At 39.9% G+C, this 16,374-nt stretch overlaps 4 protein-coding genes across 9 annotated transcripts in view; 2 read left to right on the top strand and 2 right to left on the bottom strand.

The window, feature by feature from the left end:
* The first annotated feature begins 72 nt into the window (after window positions 1–72).
* On the top strand, window positions 73–4,640 carry Hsepi (D-glucuronyl C5-epimerase). 3 transcript variants are annotated; one of them, XM_071702995.1, is made up of 8 exons: window positions 73–262; window positions 804–886; window positions 1,010–1,136; window positions 1,254–1,386; window positions 1,514–1,642; window positions 1,719–2,432; window positions 2,524–2,738; window positions 3,060–4,640. In XM_071702995.1, the coding sequence occupies exons 4-8, from the start codon at window positions 1,261–1,263 to the stop codon at window positions 3,589–3,591; spliced, it is 1,716 nt and encodes a 571-aa protein (XP_071559096.1). In that variant the 5' UTR covers window positions 73–262; window positions 804–886; window positions 1,010–1,136; window positions 1,254–1,260; the 3' UTR covers window positions 3,592–4,640. The 3 variants fall into 3 exon arrangements, with proteins under 3 accessions (XP_071559096.1, XP_071559095.1, XP_071559097.1); XM_071702994.1 differs by having other exon boundaries at window positions 804–1,136; XM_071702996.1 differs by having other exon boundaries at window positions 75–262; window positions 804–1,136; window positions 2,524–2,711.
* A 140-nt stretch (window positions 4,641–4,780) lies between these two features.
* On the bottom strand, window positions 4,781–8,580 carry LOC139770797 (uncharacterized). Of its 2 annotated transcripts, none has more exons than XM_071703002.1 (7): window positions 7,649–8,580; window positions 7,047–7,164; window positions 6,824–6,952; window positions 6,507–6,680; window positions 5,950–6,203; window positions 5,591–5,813; window positions 4,781–5,447 (listed from the first exon to the last, which is right to left on the bottom strand). In XM_071703002.1, the coding sequence occupies exons 2-7, from the start codon at window positions 7,138–7,140 to the stop codon at window positions 5,077–5,079; spliced, it is 1,245 nt and encodes a 414-aa protein (XP_071559103.1). In that variant the 5' UTR covers window positions 7,141–7,164; window positions 7,649–8,580; the 3' UTR covers window positions 4,781–5,076. The 2 variants fall into 2 exon arrangements, with proteins under 2 accessions (XP_071559103.1, XP_071559104.1); XM_071703003.1 differs by having other exon boundaries at window positions 7,664–8,580.
* A 140-nt stretch (window positions 8,581–8,720) lies between these two features.
* LOC139770796 (polyadenylate-binding protein-interacting protein 1) lies at window positions 8,721–13,016 on the bottom strand. 2 transcript variants are annotated; one of them, XM_071703001.1, is made up of 9 exons: window positions 12,531–13,016; window positions 11,505–11,667; window positions 11,268–11,428; window positions 10,987–11,184; window positions 10,695–10,886; window positions 10,433–10,560; window positions 10,136–10,361; window positions 9,667–10,055; window positions 8,721–9,542 (listed from the first exon to the last, which is right to left on the bottom strand). In XM_071703001.1, the coding sequence occupies exons 2-9, from the start codon at window positions 11,653–11,655 to the stop codon at window positions 9,458–9,460; spliced, it is 1,530 nt and encodes a 509-aa protein (XP_071559102.1). In that variant the 5' UTR covers window positions 11,656–11,667; window positions 12,531–13,016; the 3' UTR covers window positions 8,721–9,457. The 2 variants fall into 2 exon arrangements, with proteins under 2 accessions (XP_071559102.1, XP_071559101.1); XM_071703000.1 differs by having other exon boundaries at window positions 10,695–10,889; window positions 12,531–13,013.
* Window positions 13,017–14,229: 1,213 nt separating this feature from the next.
* Ets97d (DNA-binding protein Ets97D) overlaps window positions 14,230–16,374 on the top strand; it is a 3,785-nt gene continuing 1,640 nt past the window's right edge. The window contains exons 1-5 of one of the 2 annotated variants that reach the window (XM_071702989.1): window positions 14,230–14,525; window positions 14,626–14,926; window positions 15,510–15,660; window positions 15,730–15,806; window positions 16,138–16,372. In XM_071702989.1, the coding sequence (XP_071559090.1) occupies window positions 14,488–14,525; window positions 14,626–14,926; window positions 15,510–15,660; window positions 15,730–15,806; window positions 16,138–16,372 (802 nt within the window). In that variant the 5' untranslated portion in view covers window positions 14,230–14,487. Of the gene's footprint in view, window positions 14,560–14,625; window positions 14,927–15,509; window positions 15,661–15,729; window positions 15,807–16,137; window positions 16,373–16,374 lie in introns of both variants that reach the window. The other variant, XM_071702990.1, reaches the window with a different exon arrangement.

The raw sequence follows: 16,374 nt of genomic DNA, 5'->3' as shown, positions 1-16,374 counted from the left end.
GCGCACGCGCACCGAGAGGAGCGACCGAGGGCACCCGAGAGTACGCCACTTGCTCCCCGGAACTCGCAATCATATGTTGCAACCGCGATACCGCGAACTGCGGCGCCGTTGGGCTGCGTTGGTCAATGGGCACTGTCCCAGGAGGGACGGGCTGACGGGATCCTCGACGGAGCGAGGCAGAACGAGGGCGTTGAGACTCGCGGCTTGCACAGCTTAGGAAGACTCACATGGACCTGCACGAAGCGACTTCGTCCGATCGCCGGTAATCGCCGATCAACGACCCGAGGCTTCGCGGAAACGCGGAAGGTCTCGGGGTGCCTTTGACCCTAATTCCGACCAACTTAATTGTCGATTAACTCGTCGATACTTGTACTATTTTGTCAATATGGATAGAATTAATTTTAACACAGTGGGTGATAAGATTAGGCAACGAATTGCGTAGTTGGAACTCTTTCCTCGAGCAATTAGTCACTGATTAATCTAGTCAAGGTCGTACAAGTACGGGCTGTTTGTTTTTTTAGAAGCCAGATCAGTCGATTTTACTGTTTGTAAATTTTCCTGTTTCTATACTGAGACACACAACTAGGTCGCAATCTCTTCAATTTTCCCAGCTCTTTGTTGTGGAGTCGATCAGCTTGCCCTCTGAGAGGCTTAATTATTGTCAGATTTAGCAGGGACAAATCCTTTATACATATGTGAATATAATGATTTTCTTTCATTTATTATATGTGCACTTGGAATCGATTTCAGTCACCCACCACAGCTGCAGAAAATAATAGCTAACTACTGATGTAATTTTGCAGCAATTTGGTCTCCGTGCGGCGATGACGGCCGCGAGGACATGTTTCCATGCATCACACGCTGCGCTTCGGAGGTGCAGCTGCAGGCAGGTGGCTTAGCTATCGAAAGACTTGGCGAATTGACGGCGAAAGCTCGACGCTTGACGCGAGTTTATTAGGCATCCAAGAGGATGTTTGTTGTATCTTATCTGAAGTCTCACCGTCGGTAGGTGACAGCTGATTGATATTCGTGTGTCCGGAGAAACAATCTCCAGGAAGGATGAGATGGCGTGGACCTTGAAGGCTCTTTAAAGATGAAATTGTAAGATGACGAACCGCTCGTGACATCCGTGTCGCGTAAGTTTACTGCGTTAATTTTACATTAGATTTTAATCGATAACTATATCACATCTGTCGTCATGTATGATTCGATTAGAATATTTATGCGTGTGATCGTTTATCTGTTATCGATAGGTTTTGTATGATGATGCGATTGAACTTCAAGACAACCCTGCTTGTATTGGTTGTCGCGGCATTGACCTTTTTACTCGTGTCATGGAACAATTGTGGAAGTCTATTGTTCCAAACGACAAAGTATCAACATAAGGCAAGATAGACTATATGACTTATATCTACATTGTCATGTAATAGCGAGAGCGAATAGATTTGAACATGTTAATCCACATTAGCTCCGAGATAGTGCATATTTTTATACGTCATATGTTTCAATACAGGATCGTTTGAATACAGAATCGGGATACCAAGAGATAGATTGTCATATAAACGGCGATTACTCCGTAGGATGTCGCAAGGAAGGCGACGAAGTATACATACCGTTTTCATTTATCCATAAATATTTTGAGGTCAGTTGAGCCGATGCTGTCGTTAGATTATATTATGCCATAGGTATTACAGTAACTTTCATGTACAATATTTTAGATTTATGGAAAACTAGCCACCTACGATGGTCTGGAGAGATTCGAATGGCTGCATAGTTATTCAAAGTTTGTAAATCCCAAGGGAAAGTATGACCCCCGAGGGGTATTCATGACCTTCGAAAATTACAACGTCGAAGTCAGGGATAGAGTTAAATGTATCAGCGGCACCGACGGTGTACCGATATCGACGCAATGGGAGAGCCAGGGATATTATTATCCCACGCAAATTGCTCAATTTGGATTATCGCATTACAGTAAGAACCTAACCGAGCCCGAGCCACACAGGAAGATCATTGAGGATTCCGATAAAGTTAAGCAGAACTGGAACGTTCCTCAAGGATCGGTTATGAACAGAGTGTACGACAAGCAAGCTAATAGTTACGTCCTAAAGTTCGCTACGCCGGAAACGAGCACGTCGGGGATTTCCTTAAACTTGGATCACGTATTAGACTTTGTATTGAAATGGGATCTTAATATTAAAGACAATGGAAGTATCACGGTTACGTTACAGTCGAGGGAGAAGAAAGAGCTGTACTACCTTCACTATGTTACCAACAATATAGTACTGTATAATTATAACAATCATGTACACTATGGAATCGGGCAAGCTAATCATCAATGGAGACGTCTTACTAGAGATCTCGTAGTTGACCTACAAAAAGGTCTTTATTTGAATGATAAAAGTAGGAAGAAATTGCCCCGGTCCAAATTAAAGGTAAACGGCCGTTCAAACGACAACTTCATATAAGTATCTTGGAGAATATTTTTTTGAAATAATTTTAAAATACAAATCACGCACGTTTTAGGTAGTTAAAATTACCTTATACGGCTCCGGTATGATTGACAATATGACATTATCGACTAGTGAGCATATGGAGCAATTTTATGATGCGGCAAGATGGTTTGTCGCTAATCAGAACATCACCTCTGGTGGCTGGCCGAATCCTGTCAGGAGAAAAGTATCACCTGGAATGGCTATACTTGAACCTGGATGGTATCGTTATGGCACATATATATACAGGTGACCCTCGAGTAACACGGTATATGAATTGCACGGTAAAAAATTGTGACAACCCTACTTTTTAAAAGTTTTTTTTTTTTATAATCCCTTGGAACCAAATGCCCAATTTTGTATGGATCTGGAGTCTTGAGTTGCACGGTTTTCAATAGCACGGAACGCGATCTCCAAAATTGTATGTAAAAGTCTCGAATAACACGATTTTCAATAACATGGAACCAATTGATCGTGTTATTCGAGGGTTACCTGTACATGTAACGGAATGGAATGGAACAAAGTTAACTTGTGTGGAGCTGATTTTACAAGAGAAAAATATGGTTACAGGTATTCCAGTATGGGCCAAGGTCACGCGATATCAGTGCTAGCACGGGCATATTATCATTCTGGCGAGGCGAAATACTTACAGGCCGCTATCAGAGGCTTGCGACCTTTCAGACTGACATCCGCTAAAGGAGGGGTGGCTGCGCTGTTCCTAGGCAAATATGTCTGGTACGAGGAATATCCCACTACCCCCCCTTCTTTTATTCTCAATGGTTTTATTTATTCGCTTATCGGACTCTACGATCTGAAAAGCATAGCGACGGGTAAGGACGCGGAGGAAGCGACTAGACTCTTTAATCAGGGTATGATATCGTTGAAGAACATGTTAACGTTATACGATACTGGTTCAGGTACGACGTACGACCTACGTCATTTTACATTAAAGACAGCACCTAACTTAGCCAGGTGGGATTATCATTCTACTCACATTAATCAACTTCTTCTTCTCAATTCTATAGACAACGATCCTATTTTTATTACGACCGCGGAACGATGGATCGGTTATATGAATGGCAAAAGAGCGGCGCATAATTAACCACATGTTTAAATAATATTCCATTCCCTTTTGTATTTTTATTATACTTATTTATTTAAATCATTTTCATTGTTTTATTTTTTATACTGCGGGCTCATTTCATATATTCATTCAAAAATATATATCTTAATCTCTTCTTTCACTTGATTGAAAGAAATATTTTTTCGTATAATTTTCATTTTATACGAGTGATAATTGTAGTGATAATCGCGTTATTGAATATAATAGGCGAAAAAGTGCGAGCGTATATGAGATCGAAAATTACCTACAATTTGTTAATATTATAGACGGCTAAGATAATTGTAATAATAGGAGAGATCTGTGTTCTTAATATACAGGATGATTTTTAGTTATATGTTGATATATATAATATATAATATAATTTTAATTATTTCAATTATTCAATATACATATATATAATTATAATATATGTAATTATATAATACAAATTATATTATAATTTAATAATCTTTTATATAATATATACATATTAATGACATATGATATATTTATTTTTCATTTATTATACTTTTATATAGATAACGAAATTGCCACTGTATATGTCTATGACTGACTATTTTTTCGTTTATTATTATGTGAAGTCTGAAAGGACGTATCATAATAAGTATAGATATCTTAAAGTATAATTTTAAATGAAATAATATACTTATAATAAATGATATGCTAATACACTATTGATATATAATTAAAAATCATCATGTATACACTTGTAAATAAGAGATTTCTGAAGAACCCCCTTGAACATTTGAACGTTGAACATCCGTTTCAACATTAATAATTCACATAATGGTGCTGCCAATAATTATGATAATTAATATTTATATAGCGTGATTCTTTTTTAACAGTCACGACATATTGTATAATTATACATAATATTTAAGAGAAGATTGTAATCATTTATTTTTTAATAGCGGCAAGTGATTTTTCGTAAATTTCTCAACTAGTTTTATAACTATGAATTTGCACTCCTTACTAAATATATAAATAATGTTAAATTATTCAATAAACATTATTGTTTAACCAGACAATGTGATTTGAATCTTCATAAGTAACATTACAACGTTACATCGATTCTATGAGACTAAGGGTCTATCCAGACAAACTTGCGTAGGTGCATGTGGAATAAAAATGAAATAGGCAGGAAAAAATTTATCTTGATACTGCGGCATAAATCGTATTATACTTTTATTTTTATTAAGGATCGAAATTAGATTTGCGACCAGCCGCAGTTTATAAAACATACAGAACACTTTGCGTGATATCTATGGTGAACACGATTTGGAAGACATTATCAGCGTAGCGTTACAAAAATATATATTACTCTGTTACACGACCTGCGTAAGGAATAGGCGGTATATTTGTTCGTGAAAGTTTGTTGTCGAATATAATAAATTGGAATAGAAATTATACGCGGTATTAAAACGTTGAGTATTTGAAACGTGGGATCGGTTCGGTTTTGCGTGACTAGTGGTAACGGTAACGGTAGGCGCGGCCGTAATTGTACACCGATTTACTCTCGATCGGGTTACAGGTGTACAGGGCATCGCCTCTGGTCCCCTGCGGGCACGTACAGACCGCGATGTGACGTCGGGGCGTGCACGTGGCACTCGAGCCACATTCGTGGCCGGTGCACGGGTTACTGCACGTGAAATCGATACACGCCCGATTGTCGGGGCATTCATTGTCGGTGAAGCACTCCCCGCGCTGACAGCTCGTCAAGGCGTTACCGATGTAGCCGGTGGGACACGTGCACACCGGCCTCTCCTTCCCGGTATTGTCATGGCCCGGCGTGCAAACCGCGTTAACGCCGCAGGGATTCGGCTCGCAGAGATCGCCTGAAAATAGAGATGCGATTTTGAGATAATTGCCTCCTCTTCTTCTCCGTCTTCTTCTTGAATTCGTCTGAGGAATCAAACTGACGAGCCACAAGAAGAATACGACTCTGGCTAATTAACGATCGTTATACCGATCCACTTACGTGGTTCGAACAGTCTGCAGCTGACGAAAGGATTGCCGGTCATGTGTTTCGGACAACTGCAAACGGGAGTGATGCCGCGTAGGTTGCAGTCGGCGTGTACGCCGCATACGCCGTCGCAGGGATTCGCGCATTTCTGATAGAGGCAGGCAGGCTTGTGCGTCGGGCATTCGGAGTGGGCGGTGCACTCCGGTCGACACGCGACGAGCGGGTTTCCTAGCCATGTCTAGAACAGGGAACAAACAGATTGATTCCCACACGTCGTTTCGTTTCGTCACCGTCGTTCGGAACGCTTAGTCAGACTTGTATCCTTATAAAAAGAAAACCATAAATTTTCTATGGACAAAGCGGAGGCGTCTTACTTTCGGGCAGCTACATTGCGCTCGATGATTGATGACCTCGCACTCCGCGTTCTCGCCGCACTTGCACGGGCTCTCGCATCTGTACGACGACGAGCACGCGAGGTGCGGAGAACACTCGCTGTCGCTCTCGCACTCGTGGCGACACCCGGCCAAGGGTGAGCCTCTGTAACCCGGTAGACACGTGCAGACCGGTATCTCGTTGATCACCTCGCACTGGGTATTCACCCCACACGGACTCGGCTTACAAGCGGCTTCTACATTCATTGAATATTTTTGATAACTTGCAACACATTTTCAATAGTAAAAAGAAAAAAGAGGGAGGTCTATGAATTATTATTTACATTTGAACAAGAGAGAAAGAGAGATAGGAATATCTAAAAGACATAAAAGACGACTAAAGAGCATCAGAAGTAATGCAGGAAGTTCAAGGGCCAATAAACTACACAGTCTTCTTCAAAGCATCAGGAACATTAGAAACATTAGAAAAATCTTTAAACGTCTGTCTTTTAGACATTCCTGTTGTCTAGATCTAGATTAAACGGCGAGGTTTTACGTACGAGGGTCAGCGACTTGACAGCCCGAGAACGGATCTCCGACGTGTCCTGGTATACACTCGCAGGTACCTATGTGATTTCTGGTCAAACAGTTCGCATTTACTCCACACAGGCCCACGCAGGGATCGACGCACCTATTGCTCGTGCACACCCTGTTGTACGGGCAATCCTCGTTGACTGAAACGCGACGAGGATGCTAAGTAGCGTGCACCGATTTGTGGAAACTCAAGAACCGCAGGTGTATAATTCCGATTCGACTTAATTAACGAGAGGTTTGCTCTTCCAGGAATTATATAATGATCGCGGATCGTTTTACTCACTTATGCATTCGACTCGTACGCACCGCGCGAGCGGGTCTCCCATATGTAGATTCAAGCACGAGCACACCGGCCGTCCCTCGCTCATCGTACATCTCGCGTTGACGCCGCACGTGTAGCTGTCGCAACCGCCTGTGGAAGACGAGGGTCGGGGATGATTCAGCGAGCACGCGTCGGTTTTTTTTTTTTTTTTTTTTTGCGTAATGACGAAGCACACAGAACTTACCAGACGCGAGTACTCGCGACTGAACGTAGTGGCTGCCGTTCACCACCGTGCTGAACAGAAGCAGGAGCAAGGCTGCGGCTTGCGAGTACAACATTTTGCCACTGTGCCGATACAAGATCTATCGAAAAGCCGATGAAATTTATGAATCTATGTAATTTATCTGTGTATCTATCGAAAAAAATGATGAAATTCTGGCGATACGGGCCGGATGGGCTTCTTCTCCGCTTAAGACGTCTTCGAAACACCTTCAAGACTTTCCGAATAGACGTCTAAAAGTTAACGTGCGTTTTGCACAGCACTTTGTCTTTAATTTTTATTCGCACTTGACATCTCTTGAGATATATATTCGCTTTCTTGCATTTAGAGATGAGTAAAAGATTATTTTAGTTACTTGAATTAGAGAAAGAGGCGATTCGCGTTATCAGTCATCTCACGACTGGGAAAACATCTTCGCTCAGAATCTTCAAGTATAAACATCCACATTCGTGCAATACAAATAGGAAATAATGAGCAACAGATAATGAGCGGCGATGATGCGGGTAACGCGAGCAATGAATAATGCATGAATCAGCTTTATCTGAATAACTAGATGAAAAATTTACCCGAACAATGCCCACCTCTGCTTGCAACTTCGTGCTCGATCGGCGCGAGGAAGACTAACACGGCGGACTACCCGCGATCGCGACGATCGCGTAGATGACGCGAGATGACGATCCCAGCCCCACCATCCGCGACCTTCGCGGTCCCCTCTTCGAACTTCACCCACGCACGGCCCTGATTATATTCCTCAAGGTATTCGATAAATTTCGCCTACGTTTTTATGACGCGTTTAATTCCGTTTTTTTCACTCCTTTTTTTTTTTAATGTAATTGATGAGCATTACGTGCGCGCGACGGGTTTCCCATGGCTGAACGCGATCGGAGCACGCACGTCAATTATCCGTCCATGCCGACTTAGGATCACACACGACGGACCGTAATGATATTCCATATTCGCGTGCGGTACAATACGGTCGGTCAAAACAAGCAGGTATGAGTAATCACGCTGCAGCTTCGTATGCGGAGTTCCGCGACGACGGAACCGTTTCGCGCCAAAAATGGATCTTCGCGGGCGTACGCTCGATCCCGCTCGAACGGCGCAGTCGGAGTAAATCCGGTATCTCTCGGCTTGCTCATTCAGCTTGCAGATCGCCGTTTCCGTAGCGTGCTAACTTCCTCTCGTTTTAGAATATGCTAATCTACAACAAAAGTACAAGATAAAAAAAAAAGTAGAAATGTACGTCGCGTATGCAAATAAAATATGGTAATGCGCCAGTATCACGCCGCCCGAGTGATCGCACGGTCCCGTTTTTATATTGTCGTTTCTGCGAACAGAAACGGACTCGCGGCTCGATGTCGCAATCTCGAAACGAGAAACATAATTATTCGCATATTTGTAAACTCTTTCATCTGTTTTCCTGGTAGTTATCAATGTAAACAGGCGATTTGGTAAATGCCAATTTATTCTGGAAGTTGGCCTATAAGACGCTTTTTTGCGAGATATTAATCGAAAAATCGATTCCATTTATAAAGCAGAAGACATTTTTTTTATAAAGAAGTGTTCTGCAGTGGTCAAGAAAATTGAATGGAATTAATAAATTAGCGTTATAAACTTTCCAAGTAAACAAGCCAATAATTATATAAAACTCGTGTTATATATTTAGGAAACTTCGTACAAATACATATACGTTTATAACTTTAAATAAATGCAAAATACACATATATTTGCCATATGGAACACATATCTATTTACAGGGTTGTCCATCAGAAGTAGAACGCTTAAATAAAATTCCTTTCGTGTTATAAAGAAACATGCGCCGATTTAGTTTTTAGCCGTTTCTGTAATCGTAAAGCCTTTAATTAAATATTAGACCATTAAAATAATTTTACACTTTGGAATCTTAACTAAAATATATGATAGGGACAATATATCCTTGAAAATTCTAAAAATATAATTTTGAAAAAAAAAATTTTTTTTTCTGCATTATATATATATTTTTTTAAACATACTTTGTCCTCAATACCTTTTTCGCGTCAAATGCAATGGATTTATTCAAGCATTCCGTTTCAAAGTGAACCACTCTGCATGCTACATACACATGTCGATATTACTATTTATGTACATGGCGGATCTTTATAAATTTAAAATTGCTCGTGTTTGGTGCATTTGTGTCCGATAGATCGATAGCGTACGCAATGGCTTTGTCCTACCTTTCGTGATACAGATATGATATTTAATGTCATGTAGTTGAATTCAATCTATCTCTTTGAAAATCATAAAACCTTTAAACAAGATATTTGCATTTATAGCGAGATATTTGAGCCAGAGTATAATCTTGTTCGTGCGTGATTATGTTCACTTCAGCTTCAATTTTATTTGCACTTGGATTCTCTTAAGAACTCTTCGTAAGCGGTCGCAATTTCATCGTCATAATTATCATCTTCTTCTTCGGACGTCCTGTAACATTATGTATAAAATAACATTAGTGTATATCTTTTAAACGCAAGAATTTTTGTTAAAATTATTTTTGTAAATATTACCTATATCTTACTGAAAGTACAAATATGAAATTATAACGTACCCTTCGTCTAAATCCGCTTCTGCATGTGCATCAAGAAAGTCACTTTCCTCGGCGGTCAGAATCTGGCCGTCAGGACCGTACATGACCGGTTGGTTCAGTTGTACTTTCTGTGATACTGAATGCTGTATCTTCAACGGTACAGAATTATAATTAGACGTGCGCAGCTGGTCAGACTGTCGCTGCACCTCGTTAAATAATGCCTTGCTCGACCCAGACGAATCACAACTAGTACTTCTTCCCCAATCCTTTCGTAATTCGTGAACGCTGTTCACCATATTTCCTACGTGCGTATCAACCTGCCCGTTATTTACAAGCTCCGTTAGCGCCCGCATCATATTTTCCATGTCTTTACTTCTGCTCTTATCCTTCTCCAACACGTGGCCCGCCAACTATGCGTTATATCAAGTAAGGCAATTAGAATACAGATAAAAATTACTATTTATTACTATTTCTGTTATCTACGACTTACTTTAAGCGCTTGGCATATATATTTGACAGAGCTCGACGCTGGTCTCTGCAGTACCCTAGTAATAAACGATACTAATAGTTCCCCTAAAGTGAAAGCATAAGATTCATCCATCTGAGCGACCAACTCTGCTAAAAATAATATCAATCCGTTACACTTCCGTTGGTCCCGTTTCTCTTCGGGCTGTTTAAGCCATTCGGATTCGAGTAATCCAGTCTCCCATTTACATCTAACAATAACAATATCGCAGATGTATATAAATCGTACAATTTCGATTATGTCATATGCATTTGGACTTACTGGAAGCACAACAAGTCCCTGAATAGCTCTTTGGAAAACGTGTACAGCTCTTTGGAATCTTCTAAGCTGCTATCGAAATATTTACACAATCGGGCTCCATTATATCGAAAATTACTTTCTGCAATAGACTTAAATAATATAAAGTTAGTAACACGTACTGCAGAGAATAAAATAATGAACCGCTTGCAAATAAACCGAGTCATGTACAAAATTACAATGACATACGAGTATGTATTCGCAGATGAAAGAGAAACTTTTATACCCATTCGATTATGGTTGTCACAACCATCTGCAGACAGCGCATGTTCCCACTCAATCTAAGCTTATCCATGAATGGTGGAACTAGATTTGTGAACTCGGCAGGATTCATAATTAAAATGTTGATAATGTTGTGGAGATGTTCATAGGTTTCAAAGTTGTAAGCTTCTTCCTTTTCATTCTGCTGCTTCTCCTCCTTCTAATTCGAATATTATTGATATATATATAAATGTTGCGTACAATGTAGCTTCCTATGAATGAAGAGAAGATCAGGCTTTTACCTTGCCACTACTTACATCATCCTGATCGTATCTATAATTATTGTAATTTCCTATGTCCAAGTCTTGTATATTGCACTGTTGCTCCAGAGCATCTTCAAGACTACTGTCATCTCGAAACAACGGAGGTACAGACTCTTTTGGTGGTTCTTCACGAGCTCTCGTAATTCTGTCTTGTACGGATCTTGAAGTCTTTGGATATTGGTGAGTAGGTTGCTATCAGCAGATTATTCATGGTCAAAGTAACCGAATGTAACCGATATGGTGAAGATTCAATCAGAATAATATAGATTACTTACGGAAGACAGATATACGTTAGGCTCTGCTGGGGGAGACTGCGACGAATGGGACTGAAGGAGCATAGATCTTGGAACAAATTCTGCAGCCTGTGGCGATAGCGCAAATTTCTTTTCTTCCTGACTGTGTTGCGACGTCACTGGAGACGTCGAAGAGTCAGATCCTGTGTACAAATAGTTTTATTTTAAACCTGACGGCCGACAAGCTTGGAAATTTGTTGCGACTAAAACAATGCTAACTTGTACTGGATTGACTAGCGGTTGATGCGCCGTGTGGTCGCCTGAGTCCTCCACTGTTTTCCTGCATCCAAACGCGATGGCCACGGCCCACACTGTGTTTCACGATCTTCTCATCCCTGCCAGTCTCCCTATCCCCTCCGAAAGAATCCATTCTCTACGCAAACTGTTGATCGAGAAGATTAGATCTATCAGAACCAGTTTTGATGTTCAACAACATTCTTGAATATATTGTACTTTTTTATATTTTATGGTTTATAATTTGGATGAGAATTTTATAAAGTTGCTTTTCACGAAAAGTTAAAGAGAGAATAAAAAGTACAATAAATTGGATTGTTAGGTTGTATTAGTATGCTTTAAAAGTTATTGCATACGAGTGATCAGATAAAAGTGTTTGTATGTAAATATACTACATTGTAGTTACATTGTCCAGCAGAAATTGTGCTATAATTTTTACAAATACGCATATAATGGTCTTTAATCCTTTGCAATCCTAGACTCGACGTAACGCTGCACGAATCTAATCAGCGAACTATATTTTTGAGATAAATTTCTGATTCTCTCATAGGTCTGTTTGTGTTGCTTACACTGTTTGCACTTAGAATTTTTACTTTCTCTCCCTCTCTTTCTCTCCAATGTTCAAATATATATTTTGTTTTAAGTAAAAGAAATTTTATGGATTTCAAGCAACACGAACGAACCTAATGACAAGACGAGACTTGGATTTTTGCTCATTCGTGAAAAACGATTTGAACCGAAAAGAGATGAGGTACGCAAGTACCCGGAGTACCGGGTGAGCAAAGAGAATTTTAATTCAAGGTAACACGTTCTGTGTCGATTCCACGATACCCGCAGGGATGCTTCACGCCATGTCAACGACATTTATCGGGTCTTCCACTTATTGAAACAAGTAACAAAGATAACGGTAGGTCGAGTCAACGTCGCTGCGCCTCATCACGAGAGATATACATCGAAATCGCAACACGGTTGCCTTAATCGTTCATCGACATTACAAATCCAATGGGATACCTTTGGAATATGGGTTCACAGATCGCTCGTCGAATCACGAGAGGATAAACGCAGCCCGATAACGGTCCGTTAACTTCCAGCCGGCGAGAAAGCGCAAGAGATTCGCGAGAGCCGGTTACATACAGGCATCGCAAACGTGAACCCCATCGGCTACGTGTGTCGCGCAGCCTCGCCTCGCCGTCATTTCTTATTATCGTTCGCGTCCGACGTCGAACAGCGCCGAGCGGCGCGAAATAAACGCTCTTCTTCCGCTTCTTCCTATATTATATGGCACCCGCCCCTACAACTGGACTAACTGGAGTACTGGAGACACTGGAGTGTCGAGAGATGGTGTCGATACGGCAAGCATCAGAGACTTTAGCGGTGTCCAATGTCGGATGATGCAACACTAACCAAGTCTGAATACTCTGTACTCTGTAATTGCGAGAAATAAAGTCGGAAATCGATTGTGGAAAATTTGACTCTTCACGTGCGTTCTGTAATGTATGTACACTGAGTACTGATAGTACAGAGAATCTATAGTTCACGTGACATATGATATAGGATTTCATCGTATTGTCAGCACCAGCACATTTTAGAACGCATTTAGGTTGCGTATATCTCCTAATTATCCATTAGCGAGCTATAATTATAGAGACCAGACCACCAACTGTAAATAAATATTTGTCAGATTGAATCATGAAACATTTTTGGAATTTTAGATATAGTGCAATCTCTTTACCGATCAGGTTCTTCTGATACTTTATCGACAATCTTATTTGTAATGTAAATGAAATATAAGGAAAATAAAATTAAAGTTTTTAAAAGAGCTATGAAGTATTATTTATTTTACCTTTATATTACCCTTTCTTTCTTCCTTTTTTCCCTCTTTCTAATACTTAAATTCTTTTCATTATATTGATTTCCTAAACACTTGAAGACTCACTTTCAAGACTTCTGAAGCTTACGATCTAACTTGAATTCCTGGAAATTTGGAAAATTCTTGAAAGTGTAGAAAATTCCTGGAAATACAGAACATTTTTGAGAATTGACAAATTCTTTATGTTGATAAAATCCTTAGAAATTGACAAATTTCTTTGTTGATAAAATTTTTGGAAATTGACCAAATTCTTTATGTTGATAAAATTTTTGGAAGTTGATAAAATTCTTGGAAACTGAGAAAATTCTTGGAAATACAAAAATTCTTAGAAATTGAAAAAATTCTCGGAAATATCAATAAAATTCGTGGAATTTTAGATGGTGCAACCTTTTTCTCGATTATGTTCTCCTGATAATTTATAAACTTTCACGAATTTAGATTTTCTCAAAATTTGAAATAGTAGAAATTCTCGGTAATCCTGCATTCTTGGGTATGGAGGAATATTTATATACAAGACAAGTGTTTTGTATCATCAATACACGTTTTATTATTTCTTTTTATATACATACAATACATACATGCATCTTTTGCCAACGTGCATATCGCTATAATTCGAAGAAAATCCAACATTCGTACGGCCAATGAAAATCGCCGTCTCGCTTCTTTGTTCGCGAATGCTCACCTCATCGCGAGTGGCACTCCGATCGGATTATCTCGGATCCGTTTACAAAAGTGAACAAATTTTACTAGATTTCGACAAATGAAATCGTAGATACGCTAGTGAATTTCCTGACTTTTGTAATTTTCACCTCATTTCAAGATACACAATCGACCCCCAGATATGCTACATTTGAATGTGGCGCGATGTTCCGGACCAAAATTTGATTGGCTGTTGTATTCTTCGGCCGCCATTATGCGCAATGCCTGTCTTCTTACATCATGATTCATGATTCATGTTTCCGTCCGCAAGTGTATTGTATTGTACGAATCGTCTGGAAGCGTCCGAGAGGTGTTTATTGCTGACGCGGATGGTTCTTTCTTCGAAAAGTGGCTGGAAATATTAGCCTAAATTGCAAGTCACCCACGTGTTCGGTTAACATGGATCTGGAGGATCGTCGGAAAAGTTCTGAGAAAAGGTTAACGATAGAGTTAATGTCATCGCCTTATTAGGTATAACCTAGTCTGCAAATTCGCACTCCGTTCTCTGGTACTTATCTCGCTCTGTTTCTCGTTCAGCTTCGACACCGACGACGATTCCGAGTACGCTATGATACGGCAGATAAAGATGGAGCCGGAAGCGATGTTCTCACCTTCCGAGGATGATATTATGGCTCAGCTGCAACAGGACAGTTCCGATCTGGAGGTCGAGCCTAGCTTCACGTTGGAGGGCTCCCTGAACGGCGATTACTCCAATGACGGCGTGTTGATGCAGCACATGGACATTAGGGAGCCTTTGTCCACGTTAAGGAGCCTTTTGGAAGACAGGCTCACCATAGATTTAAAGAATTACTCGTTTTGGTTACAAAACGCGCAGATGGTAAGCGATGAGATATTGTGCGGAATGTCCCACAGATCTTCCGTAACAACCGCTAATGGCAAATTCCTGAGTCTGCCCTTATTTCGAGATGAAAACCTTAATATCGAAAGGCCGGCTCTCACGGAAGGTCTAGGACATCCTGTGGTCTAATAGAATTCAGTTGGAGGTTGGTGAGCACTGATGCACATTAACCTTTAGAGGCCGGGGGTGGTCGAAATATCGACCACCCAAAAAACACAAGCTATTTGATGTTTTCAGGCAAAATTTGTGTGTTGAATAAGGGAAAAATAGTAAAAAAAAACAAAACTCTTCAAGTCCTTTTCCCGGCCTCTAAAGGTTAAAGCCGTCGTACACAAATCAACATAATGATATGTGTAATATAAATGTATTGAATCGTGAAAGCCTCAATGTTTATCGTGCTATTTCATAAAACATGTATTCGGCATTTTATCAAAAATATTTGCATTTTACTTCTGGATTAGATCAGTGTACAACGTTAATATGTACCAATGCGCGCTAGTGCGTCCAACCGAATTTGCTATGACTTTATTTAAGCCTGAAACTCATGTGTTTGTCGCAACAGCTGGAAAGCCATAAGAATTTGGTCGATCAATGCGTCCAAGGAGAAGGGCTGGTTCAGATTAATGTACAAATAAAGCCGATGCAAAAACGTATCAATATAGTGGACGTTCTTAAACCAGCAGATGATTACATTGAAGTTGTGGAAAATAATTGTATGTATTAATGCCTATACATCTGTTCTCGGTTTAACTGTGATAGATAATATTTTTATTGTGATGCAGCACCGGTGTCTACTGCTCAGGAAAACAAACGGAATGTCATAAAGTGGATGATAGATGCGCAGTATAAAAAGGAGCAGGTAATTAAAATGCTAATTTATTTTGTAATTGAAATTTTTATATATGAAACATACATCTTATATGATTGGTGTTTTATTTTGTAAATCAGGACGTAGAAGAAATATGATTTTGTTTGCTTTATTCATACAAAACATTTTTATTTTCTATGGACATAACTTCAGCGATTTAAAAAATGTACTATTGCTTCAGAAACAAGTAGATGTGTTTTTATACAAACCATTTCAATTACCGTCAGTCCTGAATTTGTCTCTGAAATTATGACCATATAAAATGGAACGTCCTATCAATGATTTTCTAAAAAATGCATATATATTTCTTCGGGAAAAAAAGGAACGATTGAAAATACCAAATGATCCAAGAGACTGGTCAGAAGCACATGTGAAACATTGGCTGCAATGGGCTGTTAGACAATTTAACTTAGTATCGTTACGTTTGGTTGATTGGAATATAACTGGAGCGCAATTATGTAACCTTACACTGGAGGAGTTTCATGCAAAAGTGCCTCTTGATCCAGGAGACGTGTTTTGGACACATTTCGAACTTCTCAGGAAATGCAAATTCGTTGGT

The sequence above is a fragment of the Temnothorax nylanderi genome, unplaced genomic scaffold, assembly GCF_030848795.1.
Source record: "Temnothorax nylanderi isolate EJ_2023f unplaced genomic scaffold, tnyl_v1.0 TNYL_tig0033_pilon, whole genome shotgun sequence".
Lineage (NCBI taxonomy): Eukaryota > Metazoa > Arthropoda > Insecta > Hymenoptera > Formicidae > Temnothorax > Temnothorax nylanderi.
Note: the sequence above shows the minus strand (reverse complement) of the source record. Positions and strands in the feature narration are given on the sequence as shown.

Bases quoted from the DNA above. Each gene is read 5' to 3' on its own strand.
- Hsepi (XM_071702995.1), top strand. From the start codon at position 1,261: ATGATGATGCGATTGAACTTCAAGACAACCCTGCTTGTATTGGTTGTC. The intron at 1,387-1,513 runs GCAAGATAGACT...GTTTCAATACAG, and splicing joins CGACAAAGTATCAACATAAG to GATCGTTTGAATACAGAATC. The intron at 1,643-1,718 runs GTCAGTTGAGCC...ACAATATTTTAG, and splicing joins TTATCCATAAATATTTTGAG to ATTTATGGAAAACTAGCCAC.
- LOC139770796 (XM_071703000.1), bottom strand. From the start codon at position 11,655: ATGGATTCTTTCGGAGGGGATAGGGAGACTGGCAGGGATGAGAAGATC. The intron at 11,429-11,504 runs GTTAGCATTGTT...ATTTGTACACAG, and splicing joins CGCTAGTCAATCCAGTACAA to GATCTGACTCTTCGACGTCT. The intron at 9,543-9,666 runs GTACGTTATAAT...ATAATGTTACAG, and splicing joins GAAGCGGATTTAGACGAAGG to GACGTCCGAAGAAGAAGATG.
- LOC139770797 (XM_071703002.1), bottom strand. From the start codon at position 7,140: ATGTTGTACTCGCAAGCCGCAGCCTTGCTCCTGCTTCTGTTCAGCACG. The intron at 6,953-7,046 runs GTAAGTTCTGTG...CGTCTTCCACAG, and splicing joins GTCGCGAGTACTCGCGTCTG to GCGGTTGCGACAGCTACACG. The intron at 6,204-6,506 runs GTACGTAAAACC...CAATGAATGTAG, and splicing joins CTGTCAAGTCGCTGACCCTC to AAGCCGCTTGTAAGCCGAGT.